The sequence below is a fragment of the Ooceraea biroi genome, chromosome 7 (assembly GCF_003672135.1).
Source record: "Ooceraea biroi isolate clonal line C1 chromosome 7, Obir_v5.4, whole genome shotgun sequence".
In the NCBI taxonomy this organism is placed as follows: domain Eukaryota; kingdom Metazoa; phylum Arthropoda; class Insecta; order Hymenoptera; family Formicidae; genus Ooceraea; species Ooceraea biroi.
In genome coordinates this window covers 7,952,874-7,980,430 of record NC_039512.1, presented here as the reverse complement: position 1 = coordinate 7,980,430, position 27,557 = coordinate 7,952,874, and the positions used below count along the sequence as shown (strand labels likewise).

The 27,557-nt window shown below is 32.5% G+C and overlaps 2 protein-coding genes across 4 annotated transcripts in view; both read right to left on the bottom strand.

Moving 5' to 3' along the window:
• Window positions 1-463: 463 nt before the first annotated feature.
• Window positions 464-7,623, bottom strand: LOC105279290 (nose resistant to fluoxetine protein 6-like). The gene is given in 11 exon segments (XM_026971075.1): window positions 464-923; window positions 1,057-1,199; window positions 1,528-1,723; window positions 1,805-1,978; window positions 2,127-2,315; window positions 2,411-2,579; window positions 2,771-2,931; window positions 3,889-4,165; window positions 4,494-4,711; window positions 4,831-5,087; window positions 5,286-7,623. Coding segments are annotated over 11 exon segments (2,244 nt in total). The 5' UTR covers window positions 5,626-7,623; the 3' UTR covers window positions 464-803.
• Window positions 7,624-7,810: 187 nt separating this feature from the next.
• LOC105279243 (heterogeneous nuclear ribonucleoprotein 27C) overlaps window positions 7,811-27,557 on the bottom strand; it is a 41,423-nt gene continuing 21,676 nt past the window's right edge. For 2 of the 3 annotated variants that reach the window (XM_011338888.3, XM_011338890.3), the window contains one exon: window positions 10,037-10,574. In XM_011338888.3, the coding sequence (XP_011337190.1) occupies window positions 10,447-10,574 (128 nt within the window). In that variant the 3' untranslated portion in view covers window positions 10,037-10,446. Of the gene's footprint in view, window positions 8,890-10,036; window positions 10,575-27,557 lie in introns of those variants that run through there. The other variant, XM_011338889.3, reaches the window with a different exon arrangement.

Genomic DNA, 27,557 nt, shown 5'->3' with positions numbered 1-27,557 from the left:
ATTAGTCTTGAAATTATCGATTAAGCGAAATTTATCTCGTGACGCAATTTTAAATTTTCTGAAATTGTAAACAAAAAGCGAGACTCATCTTCTTCTACCGTATTTACTTTGTATGATTTTATAAAGTCAAATTATATTATCACAACACATGCAGAATTATTAAGATTAGCAGCAGTTTTTAATATTTTCGATTTTTTCATACTCAATAACAGTTAGCAGCAAAAAAATAACTATTATACGCGAAAGACAATGTATATAATAGATAAGCCTATACTTACCGCTCGATAAAGAACTTCATGAACTTCCGAAGCTGCAGGCTGAAAGTACGATTTTACATGAACGTACATATCTCGTCTTGTAGTATACTTCTTGTAGTATATAGTATCTTGTAGTATATATAATCAATCATTGTATTCGCTATGGTTATACTGTTGCTATTATCATGAATTAAAAATTCCAGTTATTGAAGAAATCATTTATTTCTGAATACTTAAAACATAATTTTTGTCACAGTGGTATTTTATCTCCTACAAAACTGAGTATGATCACTTATAGAAACAAAAATACGTCTCCATTACTTTTATGTGCATTACACATACTTCAAGTCAAAATCAAAGAGGGACATTTTTGTGGGTTCGTGAAAATAACGTAATTAAAGTACATTGTTATGCCGCAAAGATTTTCATATATCATTGCCTTCGTTCTCTTCTTATTACTATTCTATTATAATAATTTAGGTGGGTCATGACAATCAAATATAAAAAACAAGAATGAACAATTTTTATTACTATTTGTTATCAGTATTATTGTTTCTTCGAAGAGTAGAACTGTTTTGCCAATTGTCTAAATGGCATCTCGATGCATATCGTGATGAAAAAAGAGACCGCAAAAGATGTAATTAAAATCGGCATAGTTTCCCACATCTAGACAAAAAGAAACAAATTCAATCAACAATAAATACAGCTTTTATAAGATTATTTAAAGATATAGCAGAAAGAATACATTTAATATATAATGTGACAAACAATCATGTAAGACAATTTGCCATATACATACTACATTAAAACAGGAAAACATTTTGGCACTTCTGGTTTGTCCAATGTGAAAAACGTGGAATGTATCAGCGATGAGATAGACTCCGTAAGTCAATACTGCCAATGGTTGAGCCCAGCGAGGAGTAAAAAAATTATAATACAATTCTGTCAGAGAAAACGCAAAATGCACATATTATATAACGAAAAAGAAGAAGATCTTGGCATAAATATTTAACTTGAGAAAAATTTGTAACGTAAGTATTTACAAGAAATGCACTTTCACTTTTAAGAACATAAAATACATTTTTTCATTCTTTCTTGGTTGTGACTTAATGTGAATTCACTATTATCTTGATAAATTGATTAAAAATTATGATTATTGCGACTATATTTATTTAATTTACTTCCTTACTATAAATGTGGCATGATTAAATGAAAGTAGGTTACGCAACATCTTCATCATTAATTATTGATTCATTTTAGTATATCATACCTAATTGGCTACCAGTAGATAGTACAACTATCATTGTGCAGATACACAATGCTGGTATCAATCTAAACCACAATGCATAAAATGCATTTTCAAAAATTGACCAATTACCATATGGTATAAAGAGTTTATGTGTCCATACGTGAAAAGCAGCGATTCTAATCACCGGCAACGGTATCACCAGTATGTGTGACCAGAACTGCAAAATATAAAGAGCTATAGATGTCCACATGTTGACCGGTTTGAAAACATATTGTAAGTATCAGAACAATGCAAGTACTTTTGACAGTCGCCATTTTATTCTTCCATGATCATAAAGTATTGCACCAGCGATTACACCAATGAGATTTCCAGGTGCACGCATATGTGTTTTTATATAATATTCAAGAAAATAAGTTATATCTTCTAGTTTATGCGCGCTGAAAAAGTTAAAATGACTTAATATTGTGCAGTAAATAAGTATAGATTATATAATTTAGCATTTACTGCATACAGATGTAGCAAACATTCTAAATACAACGTGAAAAAAAAAATATGTTTCATATTAAAACACGGCATAACTTAACGTGAAACTAAGAAATATGACATAATAACTTACTTCAGTACATCAAGACAGGTACTGCACCATAAGAATATGCTGCAATAAATGGTATCAGACAACTAGCAAACGTTAGCGTTCCGAGGAAGAAGTATCCGATTTTACGTGACATGCGCCAGAATGCGTAAATTATAAATTGATTAAGAATGAAAAATTGAAAATTGACAGATAAATACCATGATTGAAACATACACTAAAATAGATGAACACAATATAGATATATGTGTATAAATAAATTCAACAATTATTTCGCATGTACATTAACTAATTTAAACATATATTCCTTACAAGTTCTGTTGATTTTACATAATTATTGATGTATAACAGATTAGTTCACCAATTAGTGGCACATCGTGTGCTCTCTTGCTCGATTTCATGCTTCCAAAAAGGTCCCGAACCGAGATGTGGCAAGACCCAAGCATGAAAAAAGATTACTGTCATGTAAGACGGCGTTAATCTGTCAACATATATAAAACACAAAGTGTTGTAATGTGAAGTATTTTATATAATAATTTAAAAATGTAAGGTTGTGAAATACGATGTATTCTATGTATATACATTATATATATACATATATATAAATACACGCGCACACATAAATTTACACAGTGAAATAAAATAAAATAATAAAATTGCTGTCATGTTTACCTGAAATATCTAAATAGAATGTTGGTGAAAAAATTGAGTCGTTTCTGTCGATCTAGGTTCTTTAGTAACTGATATGTGACTAGAACAGCAGATATACCAAGGAATATATCTGTCAGCACAAATCCATTTGTAATGATTATAGCCAATGGGTTGACCACAACCTACAAAACAGTTTTTAGAATGAGATAAAAATATATTCTAAAAATTTAGTATAAGTAGATAAGTGCATGCTAAGGCTCAGTTAAATATCTTCGTGTTAAAACCGAGTTTAACATAATAGATGTTCAATGGAACGCTATAGTTAAACATTTCTCGTGGTATAGTTCTTTTTAAACTGTAGGTTACTTAAACCTACAGTACTATACGGAGAATGTGTAAAAAATATTTCTTTCTTTTGAAACATAGATTATGATCAGCTAATCATTTACGAAAAGTGGGAGAACAAAACAAGTTGAAATGTCATGCATAAAAATGTGTATGTAAATTTCAGCAAAGTTTGTATCACATACTACTTATCGAATAATAATATAAAATGTCCACTATGGAATAAATACAACGGAAAACAGAAGCGGAAAAAAGACATAATTGAAAATAAAAGAACTGACAATATTGATGAAAAAGAGAGGTAAATGTCGTAAAAACCTTCAACAACAGCTGTATCTGAAAATCTCGGTACACGAGTTGATATTGAGTTAATTGAACATTACCTACAAAGACTACTATTGAACATGTTAATAATAATAATCAGTTATTTTATATTATTTGTTGAAGTTTTTTATAACTGATTCTTGTACGTTAAAAGTCGACAGAAATGTGCCTATGATTGCAACTTTCTATTTGTATAAATTATAAATGTACAATTAATTAATTCTAATTGTACAACTAAAAATGATATCAACTTCGTAATTTGAAAAGCACAGTTTTGGATCTCACAACACATTATGTTGTGACATCTACAATTATATGCAATTGCTTCAAGACTTTTTCAGCTAATATGCTACAGAGCACAGAACATGAAATAAGTTAATAATAAAATGTAGTACATTAAAATGTTATTTAGTGTAAAGAATGTCTATATCGTTATCTATATTATATATATATAATTACAACCCACTTACTTTTTCAATATAGGAGAAATTATTCATCGGAATAACGATGACTTCGAACAGAAAATGTATGTGTATTATAATAAGTATACACAAAAATCGCAATAGATGTATGCTATCCATCCCTGGATCAAAGTAATTATGTTGAAAAATATTTTTCCAATTTCTCCGAGCTGAGAAGCAGAGTATAGTCTTTCGAAACCCTGACATACTTGATTCATTATTTTCCAATTCATTGTCAAACCAAGTTGCAACGATTATTAAAATCAGCCAACTCAACATTAAAATGCTAAAAATAGAAGTTATCAGAAGTTATCAGAGCGCCGTACGTACACGTATAAGTAAGAACTTCATAGAATACAATAGAGAATTACATAAATCTTGATCAAATTTTACACATATGTACATTTCTACATTTACAAATTTCAAAATTAAGATTATTTATGCACAGTAATTAAATTAGAATATTTTTTTACTTAATTACACTTTAACTTGTAAATTACATTTGTTTTCACGATTACGGATGTTGTAAAATATTGTGTAAAAGTTTTGAATAATTAATATAAAGTGTAAGAATAAATTTTGTTTGTATAACTTTTGTTAATATCATCCATTACCAATAAATCCTTTCGCCAGCAACAGAATTAGATGCTTCTACAGCCGCTTGGCAAAAATTTTTGTCAACTGTTATCTGTATCTCGATGTTATTGTTCTTATTGATCGTTTCTATAGAGCTCTTTAACACTGTTTCCACGTCTTCTGCACTACAAGCTGATGGTACGCAAAGAGCTAATTGCAGGAAATATCGACGAATGCGATAAGGATTTCCTCTTTCCTATATATATCATTACACAATTGTATCAAACAAAATAAAAACTTGTTTCAGTTACCTATATATTTGCAATACCTATCAAAATTATATTAGGTAGATAGTTCACACACACACATGCTTACATATACCTCTATCGCGTCCCAGAAAGTTCCTTTTGGATCGAAATCTGATATAAATGGCTTACGAACAATGTTACGAGACACTGATGCATTTTTCCTTTGATACTGAAGATCGACTAAACAATATCTACCAGTAATTTTATCGTTGCCGCTATTTTCTCTAACATCAACTTGCAAATTGTAACATTCATCAAAATTACCTAAATGCCTCGTATTACCGTACAATATCCCATCCGGATATTTTGATGAAGAATCGAACACTAAAAATGTAAATTACTTTTTATAAAACACTTAAATATCTCGCATATTTTTAATATAAGAGTTATATTATAAAAATGCTTAAATAGTTTTCCCTGATAAAAGACCTTTCTCCGAAATTTTCTGAAAGATTATGTTTTGATATTATTAATAACTATTTACTGAGACAAACCTTACTTTTATATTTCAGACGTACTTACTTTGCACGGCCCACAAAGTTTCATTTCGTAACTCGTTGAAGAACAGTCGTGAATCTTCCTTGCATTGTCCATTTGGCAGATATTCTGACCGAGCAAAAAGTATGGGTAATAATGGTAAATTGATAGGATAAAATACTTCCTGATGTATAGAATGATGTTCGTTATAATAATTAATATCTGAGGTGTCTTTTGGATCTGCCCACTTGTCAAAATAATTTTCCGTATTTGATGTACATTGTTTCAACGCAGAACAGGTATGCTCAAACTGTACAAAACTGTACGAATCCGTTATTAGCAGCAATACTAATGTGCTAACGTAAGCTACCATTTGTTTCACCATTGTTTGTTAATAAGTCGGTTTATTGTTAACGGTGTGCTCGTCAGTTCAGCTGGAGACAGCGTCCGGATGGTCGAATAGCAAAAATGGGTAACACTAGTCCTGCACAATTTTTATTAGTCAGTCACATAAACGCTTAACAACGTTCTGTGCGCCTTCGTTTAAGAATGGTGATCGTGCAACACGTTAGCTTCCTGAAGTGCTTTCCTCGCTCACCACTGAATCTAAACTAATCATTCCAGCGGCGATATAGTATTTAAATCCACCTCATTCGCTCTCGTTGAACGAAACTGATGGAGTACGCAATGGATTAGAAACTTTTATCACAAAGTAATATACGTAAATTCCACAATACTGTGACATAATTTCCTATCCTATCTCATTTATACTTCTTATATAACTGCGCAGATTGCTTGGGAAATGACATCAAATTGGAAACTCATCTTATATAACTCACATTTATCTCATAAATGCCGGGACGTACCCTGAAGTTTAATAAATTCCTTCTAGTTATATTAAAATTGACTTTATAATTAACCTAAACATGATAGTTTTCAATCTGCTTTAAGATTATCCATAATTAATCACTTTCAACTGTAAAGATACAACTTTTGAAAATCGGTTATCTCAAGAACGCCGAAGAAACATACGTTTTACTGTTACAGATGCTCCAATTCTGATTGATAGAATCGTTGCATAGCAACGTTGCAAGAAGCAAAAATGGCATATTATTAACTCTCTAACTATTTATCTTTACCAGATAGCAATTTGTTTATGTCTAGAACAGATTTAACGAAAGTGACTTTTGGCCAGCTAAATCGGACAAATACCTCACTGTGCAAGGTTCAAACTGTACAAAACTGTACAGTGTGTGAGTCCGATATTGGTAGCAATATTAATGTGCTAACGTAAGCTACCGTTTGTTTCAACATTATTAAACCAATGACGATGGCAATTTGCGAACGAGCATACTAAATTCCATCTCTCAAAGTTGTATTATATATTCTTGTTATCCTATCAGAACAAGAAGAGATGAAATATTCATCACTATATTTGCATATACGTTACAGTTCATGTATTCGTTTTCATATATTTTTATGTATTTTTATGTATTGGTTTTTACATTTTATATGTTTTATGTATTAGTTTTTATGTATCATATAATTTCCTTCACTTATGTCAAAGATTCTACTGAAACCTTCACCTTACTTAACATCATTGGTTTCGTCACTCTTTGATCGTTCCTGCATATTTCAACCGTTAATTTTATATGCCTGATACTACCGTCTTCTTTTATCTTTTTGTACACAATTTATAAATAATACTTTATTTTAACATACCGTTTACTTCTTATAAGTAAAATTTTATTTTAGCATTCCGAGAATATATACACTCTCTTTCAGCACAAAAAACTTAAGAAATATGGTTATAGTAATACAGTAATTATTGGATTGTCTAAAATCTTGTATAAGTTTTTTAAAATGAAATTAACATACATCGTAGCAAAAAACCTAATAAATAATACAATCTATCAGTTAGAAAGACAATAATAAATTATAAATGTAGAAACAAAACGTACTATTTTATTCTAGATTCTGTTCGCAAGCAAATATAAAGCAGGGAAACAAAAGCAAAACGAAATCGAAAGGACAACGATGTCATAAATGTTCCATTGAATAAATGTCTACGAGTGTTCATCTCATCTCATCCGTATGTTTCATTCGCATACATGAAAATGTAATGGACACAGAAACTTATATCTCATAATAATTGAAAACTTTTTACATTACAAGTATAGGTATTACAAGTATTCTGAAGATAAACGCAAAACTTGAGGACAAAGATAAAAATTCATTTGTTAGGATTAATTTGAAAGGAGAAGAAGGATCAAAATGATTAAAGAACTAGTAAAGAAATAGTAAGGTAATTCATAAATAATTCAACTCGCCAAATATCTATTAAAATGTGAACGTTTATTTTAATTCATATGGAATATATGTATATACATATATACATATATTTCCATATGTATATATTCCATATACAATTCATATATGTGTATATATATACACACATATATATTAATTGTTAATGCTATAGAAGAATGCATTTGTTGTATGTTCTATTTATACAATGGATTTATAACAAAATATTATAAAGAGTAATACATATCATTGGCGAACAGTCGAAATGGAAAGTTTGCTATCAACAGCAATTATTATTATAACAGATTGTATTCTACAATTTGTGAATCATAATTTTAATTACTAATATTAATATTATAATTTTTATATTGTTACCGTATAATATTAATATGCTTACATAATATTAATATTCTAATATTAATATTACAAATATCACGTTATCATACTCTAATATGCGTTGATAGGTGATTCCTTCGTTGTCGATCAATAAATAATTACAATTCTCTCGATATCTTTTTAAATCTATCGCAACAAGTACAAAATGTAGTTGCATTTCAAAACATAAACCAGTTTCGAACGATTCATTATATATTCGTTCTTAATGTCAAATAATCTTTACAATCATGCATGCGTGTATATCTTCACGTTTAAGCTACACACACTTATTCTTTAAACCAGTAACGCAATTTTGCTAAATACAAGAAACTAAACTTTTAGCGTGTTTTTTGTTGTATATTTATCTTATATTTATCTTTGCTGTACACGATTTCGTAAGAGAAGTCACGAAATAATGATAAAATGACTGCATAAATAGAATAAATACAGAGCCAAAAGCTTCTATATTTTAGATGATTTTAATATATTGCTGAAATCATAGAAGAGAAAGTTTTTTGTCCATTTTAACTTAATAAGTTGAAATTTAATTTTATATTAAACTAATAAATTTTTTCCTAAATTTTTTCGAATATACTTCAAAGATTGTCGATTATAAAAAAATGCACAATCCTATAATATCTTTTCTGAAAATGTCTGTTTTAGAGTGAATGTTTTTATTAATAAAACTGTAGCTGACGATACGTTGCGTAATTTTGAAAAAACTTTTGTTTAATAAACATTGCGGATTTCCTTATTGTAATCGGCAAGACTATACAGTAAGAAGCGAATACGTAGATCATAGAAAAAAAGAAAAATAGAATATCGCGAATAAATATCCAATAATCGAAACGCATTCTTTTTATTTTTAGTCCATTAAATGGCAGTATCTGTCGTTCTGTTTTACCTCAAGTCCACAATCCTCGCGTCATCCAGTCAGTATTATGTACAGGACGTGTAAATAAACTTCCTACGACAGAAATTGAAAAACAGAAAGTATTAGCTTCTAAATACTAACGCTGCCATCACGCGCGCGACAATGAAAAGAAACGAGCAGACACGAAACAGGAAAACAAAATCTCGATCCTCGAATCAAAGAAAAGTAAATTAACTCGGCAGAGGTTTAATATTAGGATGGATGTTAGACGTTATGTTTCAACGTTATATTCAAACTGTCAAAATAAATTTAACTGTGGCCCCAGAGAGTTTCTGTAGTTATACAATATTCTAAATGAAAACAAAGTGTTTATGCAATTATTGTCGCGTCTTCATTAACACGATCGTCTTTAATTTATCTGATGGATTGTGACTTCTGTTGATTCCGTATTATGACACTTACCAATTAATATAGCTACAGGTAGTCTACTGCGCAATTCTTACGCTAATCAATACTTCTGAGTGTGATGTAACGCTAGCTTGTACATTGAACCGTATTTTCACGATATATTATAAACAAGTTGTTGCACATTCGCAATAAATTGAAAAAACTGTTATTCAGGTAGTTTACTTGCAACTGTGAAAATCAAATACTAGAATATCACATCTGCTGCTTAATCCAAACACGCAATACATACAAATGTGCATGTGTTTTGAAATTGGAGACTAAATGAATCATAAGTGAATCGTTGAATCTCTATAGTCTGGTAAATTACCTTCCAAAAACGATCAATGATCTATCATTGATAAATTATCAGAGCCAATCTGTTTTGCAGACACTTAAATTTAAAAAATATTCTATTAAAAATGCAATTTTTTACATAGAGAATTATCGTTATTATTTGCAGTATATATATATATATATATATATATATATATGATGAATTTATATTTAATTATTATATATAGGACAGATACATTGTGTGTGTGTGTGTGTGTGTGTAATTATAAATCAGAATAAGTCAACAATTATAGGTGTCCAGTTTTTATTAAAAAATTACAACTCACCTCCTTTTTAAAATATAAGAACACAAATAAATTTGTTCGAGTCCAAAATGAAAAATCAATTTAAGATTGATTACAATTTTAATCGGAATTTCGTTGTACGTATAAAATAATGCGATTCGTAATCACTAGAAATTAATTATAAACTAATCAAGTATCGTATCGTAGAATGAAACTTTTTTTAGGTCTACTCGACACGGCTCTCGCTGCATAAATAATAAATAATTTTTCGTCTTCAAACATATTTCATCTATCTTTCGTCAACTTCGTAATCGTCTCGCAATCTTTTTCTGTCTTCAAAAATCGTCGTATAGCGATAAATTTGCGATTAATAAAGATATAATATCAATGATGCGAACAACGCATCATCGATCATTCTTCAGATGTTTGCACGTGTCTTGCTCTTCCCACGAAGTATCAAGTGTCGACATTTTTCCTCAGTTAAAGTATATGGGTTGTGGACGTCTTCCTATTACCAGTATAAACTAAATGTTGTAATAAGTATGTGTATACGTATTGCGTAGATTACAATGCAACAAAGGTAAGGTGAACCTCGGATGGAAGCCAAGGCTAATTTATTATCCCGTTAGCGGCGGTAAGGATGATAATTGTTGCTGCCGGACGAAGATCCCGTATAACCCCTTTGGGGTCCACCGCTATAGTTGTCGTTGGTTCCTGGTGCAGCAGGAACGCTCGAAGGTCCATATCCGGTGCCTGTGTAGAATCGCACAAAAGAACATAGTACTGCGTGCCAGGACGTGACGTGAGGACGTAATCGGAGAGGGTGGTAACAGAGCAATGTTTACAATTACTTTACGACAATTTAAGAGACTGATTCTCGAGATAAGAGAAAGATGTGATTTTAGGCGTGGAGTAGGAACGGAGAAGGAGTTTAACTCTTTGAAATCGAGATTGTTATACAAATAAATGAAAATAAGAAACCTTCATTAAAACTTTTTAACTATTTGCATTTAAAAAATTAGATGCCATTTCGAATATAATGTATTATTTATTGTTCAATTTTTGACACCATAACTACTTGAATCAGATACGATAACTTTTTCGATGTAACATAAGATCACAAAGGGTTAAAACTAATAGGATTATCTGACAAGCAGAATTAATTTAAAGCAGAGAATGAAAAGGACAAATAGCCTCTCGCCCAAGGCTTCCACAAACTCAAAATTTAATCCATAATAAATATGGGCGACAAAGTAATTTATAACTTGACAAAAATTCATGTTTTATGATGATAATACTTTATAATAAATTGCAAAATTATAAAGATGGATGTAACTCAAGAATTGTATTAAATAATGTTAATGAAAAATTTAAAAGATGAAATACAGTAAAATTAAATGGATGTTTTAATTTCAACATGTTTTCTCTATATATTCTTTCAGAATTAAAATGTACATATGAAAACACGACTGCATTTCAATATGCAAACAGTTAAAATATGCAAACACATTTATATTCCCATTTGATGGCACAAATGAAATTTCCAAATATATTGTAATTTTGGCAATGACTAATAATAAAGATTCTTTTAATAATAGTAAAGTTATTAAGTTTAAATTTATTTAATTAAATTTAAATTTATTTAAAATCAACTGAGAAGAAAAGATAATAAATAAAAATACAAAACTTGCAAACAAGAAACTGATAACATTTGTTTCTATTAAATTGCTTGAATTTATAAATATTTAAATTTTACATTGATGGAATATCAAGTTTATCTTTCCAGAATAATACATATTAAACATATGTAAATGTTAACATGTAATATGTAAACATAGAAAGGAAAAAATACACATAAAAGATTGTAATAAAGAAAGCAAGAGAAAAAGTTGAAAAACAAAAAGAGATGAAGGAGAGAAATATCATCGAACATGATCGTCCGAAATGAACAAAAGTGAAATCAAAGGAAAGCGGACTAAGAATATAGTGATGTTGAAAGCATTATGTAAAATCAGAGGATATGTGTTTTGTTCGTGAAACGATCCGGACATAGGATATATGGATGGATGGATAGATGGCGGATGAACGGACAGAGTTTTGCGGAGAGTAATTTGAACTCGGGAGCAAACGGGCTGAACTAATATCACCGACCTAGATCTCGAAAGAGGTCAGATACACTCTTCTTACCGGATCCGAGAAGAGAAATGTCCGAGCGTGCAACATAGCGATGACTCTCAGGCTTTGGATGAGTTTCGAATCGCAAGTTCGTGACTAATTTACAAAAAACGGAGGCTCATAGCACCGGAAAAACAGGTCAACTCGTTCGCTACCGACTACTTTACATCCGTTCACGACCAGGCGCAGACACAAACCCGGAGCATCACCACGTCGACAATTTCTCAATCCCCTTAACGCTTTCCAATTCAATCTCGCCTCTATTAAAAACATCGCTCTCACATCTCGATTCAGAAAAATATCTCGATTACCCATTTTGAAATCGAAAACACGTTACCTTCTCCGATCGATTGAATGACACAAGCAGTTACAATTTTATTTAATTTTAATAGTTTATTTAATTAACTTGAAAGATTGTATACTCACAATGCTCTACCTACTTCTATGATTAGCGAACATAAAAATGGTTGTGAAATAAATCTAGCCTTCCACTCTATACGGCACAAATAATAAATTAATAATAAAGCCTGAAGCGCGATTGGAAAGCGTTAAATGGATATCTTATACTTTTATCTTTCAATTATTTTATACACTTTTAATTAAAACAATTAGACATTATCACGATCGAAGATAACATATGTATATCCATAAAAAAGCGAGACACACCTTAAGACTTACTACAAAGCTAATGTTCTAAAGATTAAGTAATAAAATTTAATGTTAGCTTAATAATGAAATCGTATACAGCTAACATATGACGGTGGCTTAGCTAATCTTACTGTGTAAACCAAGCGCACTTATTTCTTATTAATTTAACTCCTTATCAAACTCCTTATTCGGTAATCTTACTGCGCGCTATCTCGATTGCTGGAAAACAAGCTTAAAGTCACCGCTATAAAATTAACAAATTGTAATATATGATCGAAACTACAGAGAGAGGATACACCCGGTACGTGAAACGCGTGAAGTAACACCGGCCGAAAAATGCGCGCATTATTTGCATCCTTTTTGTAAATTCTCGCATTTTCTCTCCCTATATCTTTCTCGCACTTTTTTATTTTCTTTCCCATCCTTTCGCGCACTTAAGAAATTTATTCCTCTCGTCCATTTCGCGACCGTTTGTAAGATGACGATATTCTTTTAGCGCCTATAAGGATGGTAATTCGTGTGTTGAGTCAGGGAGAACCGTTGGGGACCCGGGGCTGCATCTCCGTTAGGGATGAAGGTTGGACTTCCGGTTTCGATGTTTTTGAATTTGGGGATCGGGAGAATGTCTGCGGGAAGAAAGGGAGGAGAGGTCGTTAGAGCTCGTTTCATCTCTGAAAATGCACTTCCTTCTCGAGTGCCACTTCATTCAAGCAGCACCGAGAGAGGTTCGTGCAATGCACGGTCACGGGGTACGAGTAGGAGAAGAGAGAAGGACAATCAGAGAGGGAAAAGATGGATAAAGGTTTTGAACGTTTTTTCTCTTTGTATGAGAATGTTGTTATTTCACGTGGCTGAACATGGTCTCTCGAAGCTCCTAATTTAACCCTTTAACCGAGTTTTTGTTTTCGTAACATTATACTAGAGTTATATATTCTATACTCGTTTAACAAAGCTAACAGTCTAAGTCTTATCTAAAATTATTGAATCTAAAATTATTTAAAATTATTTCAGTATTTAAGTATTATTATGACGCGAAGGTAATTCATAAAGCACCGAGCGATGTATAATAATATGTCATCGTATCAAACAAAATTCATAAAAACTATATCTTTTCAGAGACAATACGTTTTGCTAAATTTACTTAACTAAAATTATCTTCTTAAAATTATCGTGCCATGTTGATATTTCTAAATGCATTTTTGTACGGCGTCTTTGTATCTATATCTACTGTATCTCTATTTAAAAGTTATGTTTACATGCTATTATATGGAACTATTTTACGATCTGTATAATTAATATAGAAATTACACGCACATTAAATTAATGTTGAAGAAATATGACGCTGGAAAAACATTTTAATTACCTACCCGGTTAATGGGTTAAGTTTTACGGCATACTTAGAGATTAAGCTTCGATGGATAATCATATCAGCACTAAGAAATGATACAGTCTTTTACTGTTCAGTCAACAAATTAAAAGTTTCACATAACATGTGAGTTACTTTTTAAAAAATGTATACTGAAGTGCTGACATGTAAGTACCAAGTTAATTCGAAACTGAGACTATATTTTGTTGCAAAATTTCATGAAGACAACAAAATTCATTACAAAAAAACAGGTTTTAATATAATATTATAATCATGTTATGTAAAGCCACATGTCTCAGATTCGAGAGAACATGGCAAGATATGTGCGTTGGGACGCGCATAAAACACTGCACCAATTAAAACTTTGTCTCCACCGTTTCCGATACGTTCTGAGTCTGAATCAATAAAAATTCAAAGAATCTTTGCCCGATCAATATTTTTCAATAGTGGACCACCTCTGTAATTTCATTCTGTTCATAAAATATCGTGCATATAAAAATGATTAATTCCTGCATATTAGAATTATTGATTATTGAAGTTAATTCTAGCTAAAATTGCAACATTTAATTTTTACTGAACTCAAATCTTTTTCTTTCAGAAAAATATAATAGATATATAGATTATAAAAAATATATAAAATACCTTTAAAAGAGGTATTATTTAAGATAATTATATAAGTATGCACACAGTGTAAGTTGCAATGTATAAAGTAATTGTAGTAAAACAGAAGCGGTAAAAAGAAAGTAGAAGGTCACTTGAAACGCATATAGGACAGTAGGACCGATCCGTGCGATCTGAAAATTTGATCGGCGGACAGGTGCATTATCGCCATGCAATTAAGGTTCTAAGAAAATTCTTGTAAACTTTTCCATCCGCGCACTCGCATGCTCACTTTCATTCACACAATAACTTATACTTTAAAAAGAATATTCTTATTATTGACACTCACGCAACGTCTTGTGATAATAACCGAGTATATTATTATAATATGATTATCACTAAACAGAAAAGATCTATGCTGTGCAGTGTTTTAAGTCTCTCAACCGCATGACGAAAGTAATCACATGAAAAGGTACTATCTAATTTAAATGAGAGGATCAAGATTAGTTTAATTGATAAAATGAAAGTCTTGTTTTTCATCAATATCATTTTCTATTTAATCATTTCTCATAATCTATACCAGTGTTTTTTACGAATAATCCATTTCTCTCTATATTATATAATCGTAGTAATTATCAGCATATCAACTTATCATCATTATATTATTATGTCATTATATATATGTAGATAGATTTAGATATATATAATAATTATATATATATGTGTCACACGTGTCACATATCGTTATTAATTATTATTAATATATCTTAAGTATCAATTAATCAATTAATCCACTAGAAAAAACATCGTTAAGTATATTAATATGTATATATTTATATGATGTGTTTAATGAATAATAATAGCAGTAATAATAATAATAGTAATAATAATAGCATAAGTAATTATAGTATTAATAGTAGTAATAGTAATAGTAGTAAGAGTAATAGTAGTAGTAATAATAATAGTAATATAGTAACTATCATAATAGTACTGTGTTGTTTCAAATGTTATCGGGAGTGGGGGAAGAGGATAAGAGCGATACATTATACAACGTATAACATGACTGATCAACTTGCGCGCGCGCGTTTTATGTATATGTGTGTTTGTTTGTGTGTGTATGTGTGTATTATACATTTATCAATAAAGATTAAAGAACAAAATTCGTTACATTACAATCACTTTTAAATTGTGAAATATATCCATCAGACATTGCCAGAGTATCGCGATTTAAAAATTTGCATTGTTAAATATATGTTATTTATTTACTTGTATACGTGATTCTAAACTGATTACATCAAATACAAGACAAATATATATTCTGCGTGACAAAATTATATATTTTTTGTATACTTAATACAACTAATTACGTATACAAATATACAAATACATACAGATAATACATATAGTAAACAATTTATGAGTATTTTCTTTGTTTCTTTACCTTTTGTCAATAAATGTATGCGTTTTTATATATGGGAACAAAAGAGAACAACGAGAAGAAATCAGCGGAACGAATCGATTTTGAATCTTCCTATTTAAACTACCTAACCGCCTTTAATCAACGGATCAATCGGTACCCTTTCTTCAAGAATATATCAAGAATTCACCATGATTACCTCCTTAAAATGACGGAAACCTATTTTGCTTTATCATTCAGTATGCATAATTACATATTCCTATGACATCCTCTTTCACCTATTTCTCTTTCACTCATCGACCCTCATGGATCCTTCTATCCAAACCTCGAAAACCTGATGACCATACGAATCATCTGCATGATTCGCATCTGAGGTACCGCTTCATTTCGATCTCATTATATTCTACTCAGGTCTAATCAATGTTCGATTAAACTCATTCATTTAATGACTCAATGGTCATATCATGTACTGTACCTACGATTATATAGAATTATAGCATGATTGCGATAAACTATGGAAGAATTACGAAACGTTTCCACGAATATTAATAAAAATTAATCCAAGTTAATTAACAGATTCTCTACCGAGTTAAACTTAATTAAAGTTTATAAAAGAAAATAATGTAGAAATAAATTCCTATAAATTTGTATTGTACACCACATATTTCGTCATTTTTTAAGGACTGAGCAACAAACGATGTAGAAATTGTAATTACATGCGGCTGCATATTCACAGTTAAACCCAAAGTTTACAGATAGGATCGGTGCATGATATATCTACATATAATCTACCATACAGCTTAATCCTTTCGCTACTGCATAGTTCATCCGCAAACCAACCATACGTTATAAGCAATAAGACACTAAAGTATATTTTTAAGTTACTTGAGTAAATATTTTATATATACATTATTAATTTGTCGAGAAGCGTCGAGAGACAAATATCGTCTGATTAGAGATTCAAGTCGGAATCACGAGTGAATCGAAGTAAAGATCGCAAGCGAGTTTATTGTTAATCCGTGTTCTTTATTTTTCTTTTTGTATTGTGTTAAATATATCAGCTTTACTCGTTATCCACAAGTCATCTTTACCCTCCGAAGACCCATTCTGCACTGATAACAAAATATAGTTGAAGATACTATAAATCTATATGGTTGGCGCCTTAGCACACTATAAATTATAGTATCTTGAAATTATAGTAGTATAGAATAGTGCTAATAGTATAATGGAATAGTATAATGGTTTATATTACTAGTATTATAATAGAATTTACTATAAAAATGAATATCCCGACTATAATTTTTTTTACGATCATTTATAGTCAATTTTACCATCGATTTTATTATCAGTGTGACAACCAATATTACAACTCAATGTTTAAAAACAAGGAGAAAAATAATTTAGATTCGTATAGTATATTTTATTATTTGTTAAGAACATTTGTTAAGAACATTAATTGTATTGGAAAATAATTTTGCTAAATTAGCAAATTGCTTAGCTATAAGATTAAAACCAGTTTAATAAAACCAGTGAATTTCCACACCACCCTTGAGGTTCCATTAATGACGCGTTAGGTTTTTTAAAGTGAACCTTCGCCTAGAACCATAATTGTTTATGTCAGCTCGGCTTATACTTTCTTCTTCTTCTCTGTTTATTTATTTCCCCGGTAACGCGCGTCTTCTCTCAGATCCGCCAATCCGATGGCGCTCAGCTGGTTCGCAGCTGACCGACTTCTCTAATATTATAAACCTGCAACGGAGATTTCCCCTTTCTTAAAAGTATTTTCTTGGCAACACAAGTCTTGCAAGAGGCATGATCCGACTCTACCCTCTCCTCAACTTCTATTCTTTCCATCTTTTCTGTCGTTTTCTCATCCCCTAACACAGTCTATCACCGATTCCCCTCTTCTTCCTGTACATGTCCATTCTCTCTCTTCATTCCCCTTACAATTCCCATTCCAGGCTGCGTTCGGATACTCCACCCGGTTATCCACTAAAAACCCACTATCTACCATCTTAGAAGGTACTCCTTTTTTATCTCGACCGAACTGGCAAATTTAGTAATCTATATCTCTTCTTTGTATTCTCCACCTGTTTCTTTTCATCATCCCTTTTTTTTTCTTTTTCTCTATTTCTGCCCACCACTTCCAAATTCCATTCATCCTTTATTAAAACTTATTTTCATCACCTCTTTCCCTTTTTCTCTTTGTTTTTTTAGCCCATTTACCTATTTTTTCTTGTAATTTTCTTTTCTCCCACGTGAGATTATTTTCTACAAAAAATCTTTCTCCCTTTAATTTATTCTTATTAATCATCATTTCTCTCTTTCAGATGTTGACTTTGTCATAATTATATACGTTTTGCGCTTGATAAGGACCATAATCCATGGTCGAAATGTCGTGCATTTTCGGACTTGTTTGTGCTGGTTTTTGGTCGATAATAAAGGATTTTATCATTCTATGAATTGTACCAGCGATATATAATCGTCGTCAAGTAACTTCGTTTCGATGTTTAATATTCGTAGGTCGTTTCGCGGATGACTAATCTCAGTATTAATACTCACGATCATTTTATAGAAGGCGAGTATAGTCGACATCAGTAGCGAAAGGATTAATAAACTTTAACAGCATTCATCAATCTTAAAGAACCGTCCATCACTTTGGCTCACTACACTTACATCACACCTGCATAAAGCTACGTTGCAAGATTAAAGAGCCCTATTTTCTGCTTGGAAAACACTCAGAAATTCTCGTCACGTCACGGCCATTTGATCTAATATATATTGAAACTGCTGTATTCTCGTGTCTCCCTTCATTTATCGTTCGCCCATGCCAATCTCTCGCGGTCTCTTTCCTATCCATTGTGTCAGAGATAACATCGCTAAAATTAGATAACGATTGTTAATTACTTTTTAACTACTTTCGTAATTTTCCAATCTATCTGTCTCTTCTCTTCTATCGCTCGCCATGTTTTTCGTTTTTCGCATGCATTGTTACAGGATATTGGCCTGATTAGACGCAGACGAGTTAATTTGGCGATTGTTCGTTATCCTCCCTCCCCCTCCGTAATAACTAAAGTTACGCGCGTACCCTACGAACCTACGAAAAATCCATCAATGAAAGAAAAAGAAAAAAAGAGCGACAAGGATTCGATCGCAGAAAAATGCGATGATCAAGAGTCTTGTTCCGTTTGATTTGACGGTCTTCTTTTTCTTGTTTTCTTCTCTTTCCTTCTCTTTTCTTTGCACGCAAGTTTGTTCGAGATTAGGAAGGAAATAAATCCCTTCCGACGAAATAATAACAGGTTCGAGGGGTGTGTTCGATTTGGAAATATTGCGCCGGCACTCTTCATCACATCTTCGTTTTAATAAGCACTAACGGTTTTTAGCTATGTTTTTTTTCTTTAATGCAAGTACTCCCTACATGCTATACGTAATGCAGCTTAATAAACTTTATTCTGTTTCGCGTGATTTTTATTCAATAAGATTTGGCAAACCTTAAACCTGATTCGACGCACCTGATCGCACGCGTCACTTGTACCCCGTACAATCTATGCTCCTGTATTACTAGAACGTGTGTATGTGAATACCTCCCACGGTGTGTTATGTGTTATGACGTATGTCCGTCGTTTGGTTGTGACATCGAATATTTATGCCTATGCTGTTTCGCCGACTCGTAATCACGCAACCCTTTCATTCGTTCTTCCTCTCTACAATCACACATACCGTTTAACCTGCCTTGAGAAATTGAATCAATTCGTCCTCTTTTATAAACCTCTCGGACTTTCTTGGACTCTTTATAGTTTTCATTATTATAAATTCGATTATAAATAATTGGCATAGAAACAAAACTTGTACAACAATCATTATATTTCTTAGTTTCTTTACTACTACTTAAAAATTTCTACTTTTTGTTAATCGATAACATTATATCAAATAACAATATTAACTATAATAAATTTTAATTACTAAGCAATGTTTTAATCAATTTTTGTGCATTATTGTTGTAAATCAATTAATACTGTAATTTGAGGAAAGTGCTATTCTATTTGATTGAAGCATCTCCGCCAAATGCTGCCGCATTACATTATGATCATATATAATTCTATCTATACAATCTATAATTATTAGAGGTTTGTTAAAAAATTACGAATTTACTCGTGATTCCTCATTCAATCCATCATTCATCATCAGACGACCACCGTATCGATCCATTATCAGCCAATCTCTTCAATCATTACATGTCATTCTTTCGTTTCATGCACACGTCTATTCATTTCACTCACGTGTTATCTTGCTTGTGATTTATCATGTCCCATTTTATTTTCTCCCATCGTCTTTTCTTCTAACAAAAGAATTAAATTACAACGACTTATATAATCAACGACTTAGATACGATTTCCTTCTTTTTTTACTTAAGAATTACGGAATAATTATGATTCTCACAAGAACACAATGGTTGGCATTTGTTGTTGTGTCATTAAAAATATTTCATTTTCCCTATTTTAATATTTGTCTATAACGGCCTTATTCCGAGAGTTACGAGTTTAATTAATTAATTAGATAATAATCGATATCTTAATTATTGATTCTATGCGCCGTACCTTCCTTCGACCTCGCCGTTAAAAAAGCGGGACGACGAGTCTCTCTATAATATATAATATTGTGTTTATGATAATTAAAACGAGTCAAGTGAGTTTCACATTAATTATTTCTTTTTCTTTCTGCGTAAGGTACACTCTGCGATAATCATTAATTTATAATACATTTGTACACAACTTATCTCTTAATCAATAATTATATCGATTTATACCTCTACGACGTCTCGGCCAAGTTTTCGCATTCATTCATCTTTCACCCCGTCCATCTTTCGCCATCACGAACGCGACGCCCGACGTCGTTGCGACTTTCCGTAACGTTTGCAACTTTGCAACTCTCCATAAAGGAGGTAAACGATAATCGTCGTATCTTCGTGATTTTAATATAGTCAAAGAATCTATTATATATCGCGCATCCAACCCAGAAATAACATTTGTGTACCGAGTAATATTAAAGTAGAATAAAAACCATTGACTTTGTTTTACGCGTTGCTACAGGAACAATTTTTATGCTTAAAATTTGCTCCATTATTCGTGAATTATAAAAATTATTATTTTTTATCTTAAGTAAATATTTAAAATCGTGCAGCATAATACGATATCGAAAACTATATTCTCGAGAGAATCGAGTCAATTGGCTGATATCGGTTAACAGAAATTCATACTTTTCTCCCCTCCATAACTATCTCGCATCGTTATCGTTTGAAGAACAAAGAGATTAGTGTGGTAGCACTTTCGGTGTGTGTACTTTCTATCCTCGTATTTAAACGTGAACTCGACCTTATTCAGCTAACCTTACGATTGCTTTTTCATAACAGCTATCATCCTTAGGCGGAGGTAATGAGTTTATTAAATAACTTTTTGTCCATTTATATCGAGTAAACTAGACCGTAAGACGTTAAAGATAGCCCATTAACTATTAGTAACAATAAACGCGAACAGTCGTTTGACCTTACAACCAGCCTTCCTAAAATTACTACACCGAGGATTGTGTCTGTGTGATTTAATTAATTCACAGTCTTTCCAGGTCGTCTTATATACGTCTATTTATCTACCTAACCGAGTCGAGATTTTTGCTGCGTTTGCCGTCTCACACGCACGCCACACTCACGCAGCATCCGGCCGCACAGAATCCTTACAGGACAACAGTACCAATTAAGCTCTCGTTCTTCATCGGTTGATTTTAACGTTAAACACATTCGTCTTTTATTAAATCTAAGTTATGCTCTGTTTCTCACCTTTCTCATTCACTCATTCACTCACTTTCTCCCTCTCTCTCTCTCTCTCTCTCTCTCTCTCTCACACGCACATACGCGCCTCATTACTTCGTAGCCTCGAAAAGCTGTAAATATAGTATTTTATATTGAAACAAAATAGTAAAGCCACGGCTGCTGATGATTAATTAATTACAAATAAGAAATTAATAACAACAGTACAGTTTTTGTCCCCTATCTCGTTACTTCTCTCTACCTCTCTTCCGACCTCTCGTTTTAAATGGTACTAACGCGTTAATAGTTAATAGTTAATTAGTGATAATTGTAGCAGTACTTTGACACTTCTTTTATCTTTTAATAAGGTTTTGTTTTTCCGCTTTTTTATCCTAAGCTTAAGTGTCACGGCAATATTTCCAAATCGAATTCGAAGCATGTGAGTCGCATGTACGCGACTCACAAAGAGAAACAGTAGACGCGCGATTGTTATCATTTTTCCCTTTTTAACTCAGCTCGATATAAGATACGCTGGCTATTAGTCTACAAGTCTACATCGTATTATACTCCGTATTATATTCCGTATTATGCGACCCTTCTGTTGCAACCTAGCTGCTCCTGTCCGAAGAGTGCCAGGTACAAAGCGAGCCGTCTACTCTCGTGACTTCACAAAGGGCAGTGGTCGTTGGACGTATTTTATTCGGAAAAATTATGCATATAATGGGCTATTTACACGGCGCTGCTTTCATTCGTTTTGACCAAGCTTCTTTACTCGTCAGCGAATTCGCTGGTAAAAACTTCTAGACGCTCAATTTTTAATCGCTAGCGTTAAAAATTTTGAATTCGCTGCGTCTTTAGTCACTACTATGAAGTTGAGCATGTTCAATTTTAACGCTCTCGCTTAGCAGCGGCGTCAAGAAAAGCTGCGTGAGAAGACAGCAAGAACGACTTTTGACGCTTCTCGCTGGCTTCTTTTATCGCACCAACTTCTTGCTCTCCAAGCTATTCCATCTCGGACAAAATTAGAAATTACTCTTCGCTAAAGGTGGACATGTTCAACTTCATAGCAGTGACTAAAGACGCCGCGAGTTCAAACTTTTGAACGCTAGCGATTAAATTGAGCGTCTAGAAATTCTTCTACCAGAAAATTCGCTGGCGAATAAAGAAGCTTGCGATTGGCTATTCCCACAAAATTCTCGCTAAAACGCTGGTGACTTCACACTGTTTGCCAGCAATGTGTAAATGATTTAAATAATTTAACGCTAACGACTTTGTTAGCCGAAAATTCGCTCTGAAAAAGCGAGAAGTTGGCGGTGAAAGAAGCCAGTGATAAGCGTCAAAAGGAGCTCCGTCTAAATCACGCTTAAACTAGGGTTCTGATTTTATTTTGTTTATCGAATATATGTGTAAACATTAAACGTTTATCCGTTTACATTTATTTCCAGAAAAACGTTTACTTGTGGGTAAACGTTTAGTCGTTTATTATACGATTATTATACGTTTATTATACGTTTAGCAAAATAGACGTTTAGTAAACGTTTTTTTTATTATTATACGTTAAATGTACTCTTACAATTTCTTCTTTAAGCTTGGATAATGCTTTCAAAACTAGATGCGGTTGTCAGAGCACAAAGACGAGAAAAAAGACGGGCAGCTCGGGAGTTAAACTTACAGAGACATTCAATAAACAAATAATAGAAACAGAGGTCGCTGTCCTGATAGATTTGCTTCCAAAAAAACGTTTACTTGTAGAAAACTGTTTATACGTAAGGCGCGATTATAAACAGATAAACGTTTAATATACGCTAAATATACGTGTAAACGTTTTCAGTTTACCTTGAATAATACCTTGAAACACGTATATTCGGGAAAACGTCTAATGAACGGATATGATAATTATACGTGTAAACGTGTTTCCGTTTAAACATATAATAGCGAACCCTAGTATAAACCAAATAATTCTAGCTGTTGTTGTTGTTGTTGTTGTTGTTGTTGTGGTAATAAAGACCTAAGAGACTGATTCCATGAACAAAGTCAGTTTCAGTTTGCTGTCAGTTTCCTGTCCGTTGTGTGAAACTACAATTCTAGAACAAAAAGAAACAAAAAATAAATGCTATCTGGGCTGAATAATTGCCCTAGCAGTCGATAATAATTACATCTTCAGATTGCCAATGTAAATAATTTTACAATATCGATTCTATCTTTTTATTTGATATATTTCTCGAGCATTCTTCTGACAAATGGATTAAGTTGTGACAAAAACCAAAAAAAAAAACAGAACGCACTAAAATGTCCGAAAATTTCGTTCCAACCACCACTCAACCCCAAGTTCCATCGATTTATTGTTTCAACAGTTTTCTCCACGGTTACTCTATGTATTTATGCACATACGTATAATGTGGCGGATGAACATCAAACATTAAATATTATTCGTTAAAATATAAACAGTTATCTAGTTAGTACATGCGCATACAGATTTGTAAATATTATTTGTAGTTAGTGTAGTTCGGCTCAGTGTATCCGCCATTTGTTTGCTTGGTAAATGATGTGTAAGATAAACTACCCCTTCGATCCAAAGGGAACGCGATATTCTAATCGATAAAGTTCTCCAAGCATTCGCTTGTATATAAATCTTCACGTGTACACTGCTATCTTAAAAGCATCGTCTACAAAGTCTGTGTGTGATCGATCTCTCATGCGGCCATCACATTTGCATCGCGTCTGAATCACAAGCATAGAGAACTCTCGTTAAATGCAAAAGGTTCGACATATTAGCGAGTTAAGTAAGTGGTCGGCAACCATGTATAAACTTTACAATCTATATTAAGATTAGAATTAAAGAATAATTAAATTTAGATTTACAAGTATTTACTATATTCGCAAATAAGTAGACTATTACAAGGAGACGTTTGGAAAATTACGTGAATGTTTATGAATGTTACGTAATTGTTTTCTTATTGTTTTTATCATGTTGGAGTAATATCGCAAACTTTGCGAAGTTTCATATTTTTTATATATAAAACAAAAAAAATTTCAGATAAATTTTTTTCTTCGATCAAAACTGGCTAACATATGCTAGATGGTCAGCAATAGATAAAGCAGACGATCTTAAGACGAAACGCTCTTCTCTAACTTCATCGATGATTTTCTCTCGTGGTAAAGGGAAAAACGGTTGCTGCATTATTAGACTGACAAATCCCGTCGGCGTGCGTATATCGCGTTTGAAAACAGAGATTTTAGTTTATCTATTGCTGACCATCTAACATATGTTAGCCAGTTTAGATCGAAGAAAAAAATTTATCTGACATATGAAATTGACTGGCGATTAATAATATTTCAATTTAAAAAAAAATTTATTGAGCAAGTCGACATTTCTATTAATAATACCAAAATAATCCAAAGGTATATTTACATCACTATATAAAGTAAGCATTTAAAGAAAAATATTTAACGATAGCAATTTGAATACAACATATCATAAGAAAAATAAATACCTACTTTTACGTAAAATAAAAAATATAAAATAAATATTTAAAAACGTCAAGCTATAAGCTTATTAATGGTCTACGGGTTGTCAACCACTGTGTGATAACGCGGGGATGCACTCTTGCTCGCACACGTATAATTGGTCATTTAATTAGTCATTAATGTGGTAGTTTCTTAATTAAGTTTCCATAGCAGTCTAGCAATCTTACTGATTGAACGTACCATCTAACATTAATCATGATGTCCTATGCGAAGGATAAAACTATTGATTTATATAAGTTCTCGTTAATCTCTTTCTTAAGCTGTAAAATGCATTACTCGATCTATCACCGCGCATTTTCGACGTACTATATCGTAGAATGAAATTTACAAATATCGTATCTATATATCCTCGATAAGTTCATATATGATAACGAAAGTCTAATAAATATAAATCCAACAATTATGAAACCCCCGTCGCGCAGTCAGTTCTTTCTTCAGTCAAGTTAGAAATTACAACTATAGTTTACTTTACATCAATCTACTGGCAATGTGTGTGTATACAGGGTGTCTGAATATGACCCCGTGCCACTCGTTAATGACGTGTAAGTTGGGACTTAGCTGAATAGAAAAGTCCTATATCATTTTGCGATTTTCGCAATAATAACCGAGTTATTAAACGATTAAAGTAACCGAATGAGAGCGCGGCTCGTGCAGCGAGCCGTCGGTAGGAAGGCTGCGCGCTCTCGTGGTTGGTTACGGCGTAGTGAGGCATATTAAGTTATATTCTCTTCCATTATAAGGATTGATAAATTATCTCACAATTTTAATTGAAATAATTATTATGATTGTTATAATTACTTTCAGCCTCTCGATAAGTTATATAATTTCGAAGGTACACACGAATTCCTTTTCGACAGAGCGTCTTGTTTATACTAAGCCTGTTAATTTTGATCGACGACGATAACTTCCTTCGTTACCGCAGCTTCTTCAGTTTTATCATAACTGCAAGTCGGTGTAGTGGACTTGTAGTTATGAGAGTCCTGTTGTGTCGCGAATCGTCGAATGTTTTCTGTCATCACTGAATGGAGGTGTGGCGCGCCTCAGTGATGTCATTCCCACTCCATCCCCACCGCATGCTACAAAGCACGCTTTCTGGCACCGCTGCCTCACTGCACGGGTGGCACGGAGTCATTCAGACACCCTGTATATGTGTGTGTGAGTGTGTTTTACATAATCAAACACGTGCCAGGCTTATTCACCCAAACGATCGAATGTCGCGTAATTATACGTGATACTCCCACTCGGCCCTGTGATACCCCTAAGAGTTATTGCTAATTAACTAGTATTAAAATAAGAACAAGTTTATTTTCGGGTCCCAAGTGACTTAGAGACTGGCTTACTTAGGAGAACGGATTAACTGCACGTTACTAGGACTTTCTGACTGGTTCTCAAGTTTACTTTCGAGTTTCGCTTAGAATACACCCTGACAGATCGATTGAGATACACCAATCTCCCGCTCGGTCAAGATCGGTTTATGCGACGCGACTGCAAATGTGATGTGTGCTAAATAATGCCGCGAGGTGCGCAAAACAAATGGTGTTGTTGTTCACAATAGCCGACATCAGTAATCAATGCGATTGTTCCTGTAAAACCTCATCTGTCCGTGTCATCACCGTTTACTCGAACTTTAGTTAGGTTGAACTTTAGTAGTCTCAGTTGCAAGAAATATCTTCGAGGCAAATTTCCAAGTGTATAAAGAATTGCGTCACACGAAGTTTATTTGATGAGATCTATGGAAAGTCTAATTTGACACGCTAAAATACGCATTATCATTGACGCAAGAAATAAAATTACCGCGTTTATGTAAAACTTATTATAATTTGCGTGAGTAGAATTACATGAAACAAGCGAAAGAATTCTTCAGAATCACCAAAACTAAGAATCCACGAAGATAAGCTATAAAAATAGCTTTGATATCTTTATACGATTCCAAAATTGAATGGTCAATCTTTAACTTCCCAAATTTTCTAGCAAAAAAATCAAAGATCTTTGTTTTCTTCTATATACTTATTCTGTCCTATATGGTCAATTAGTTTTTCTCAGACTTTTTGACAAATAGACGCGCAGTAAAGGACAAAGATTCCCTGATAGTTTGCTTCTTTCACTACTACACCTCGATGAGTTCTTCGATGATGCAAAGATCCAAAATGTAGTTCTCGCATACATTGTTCTGAGTGAAAAACGGTATGTACAGAGAAC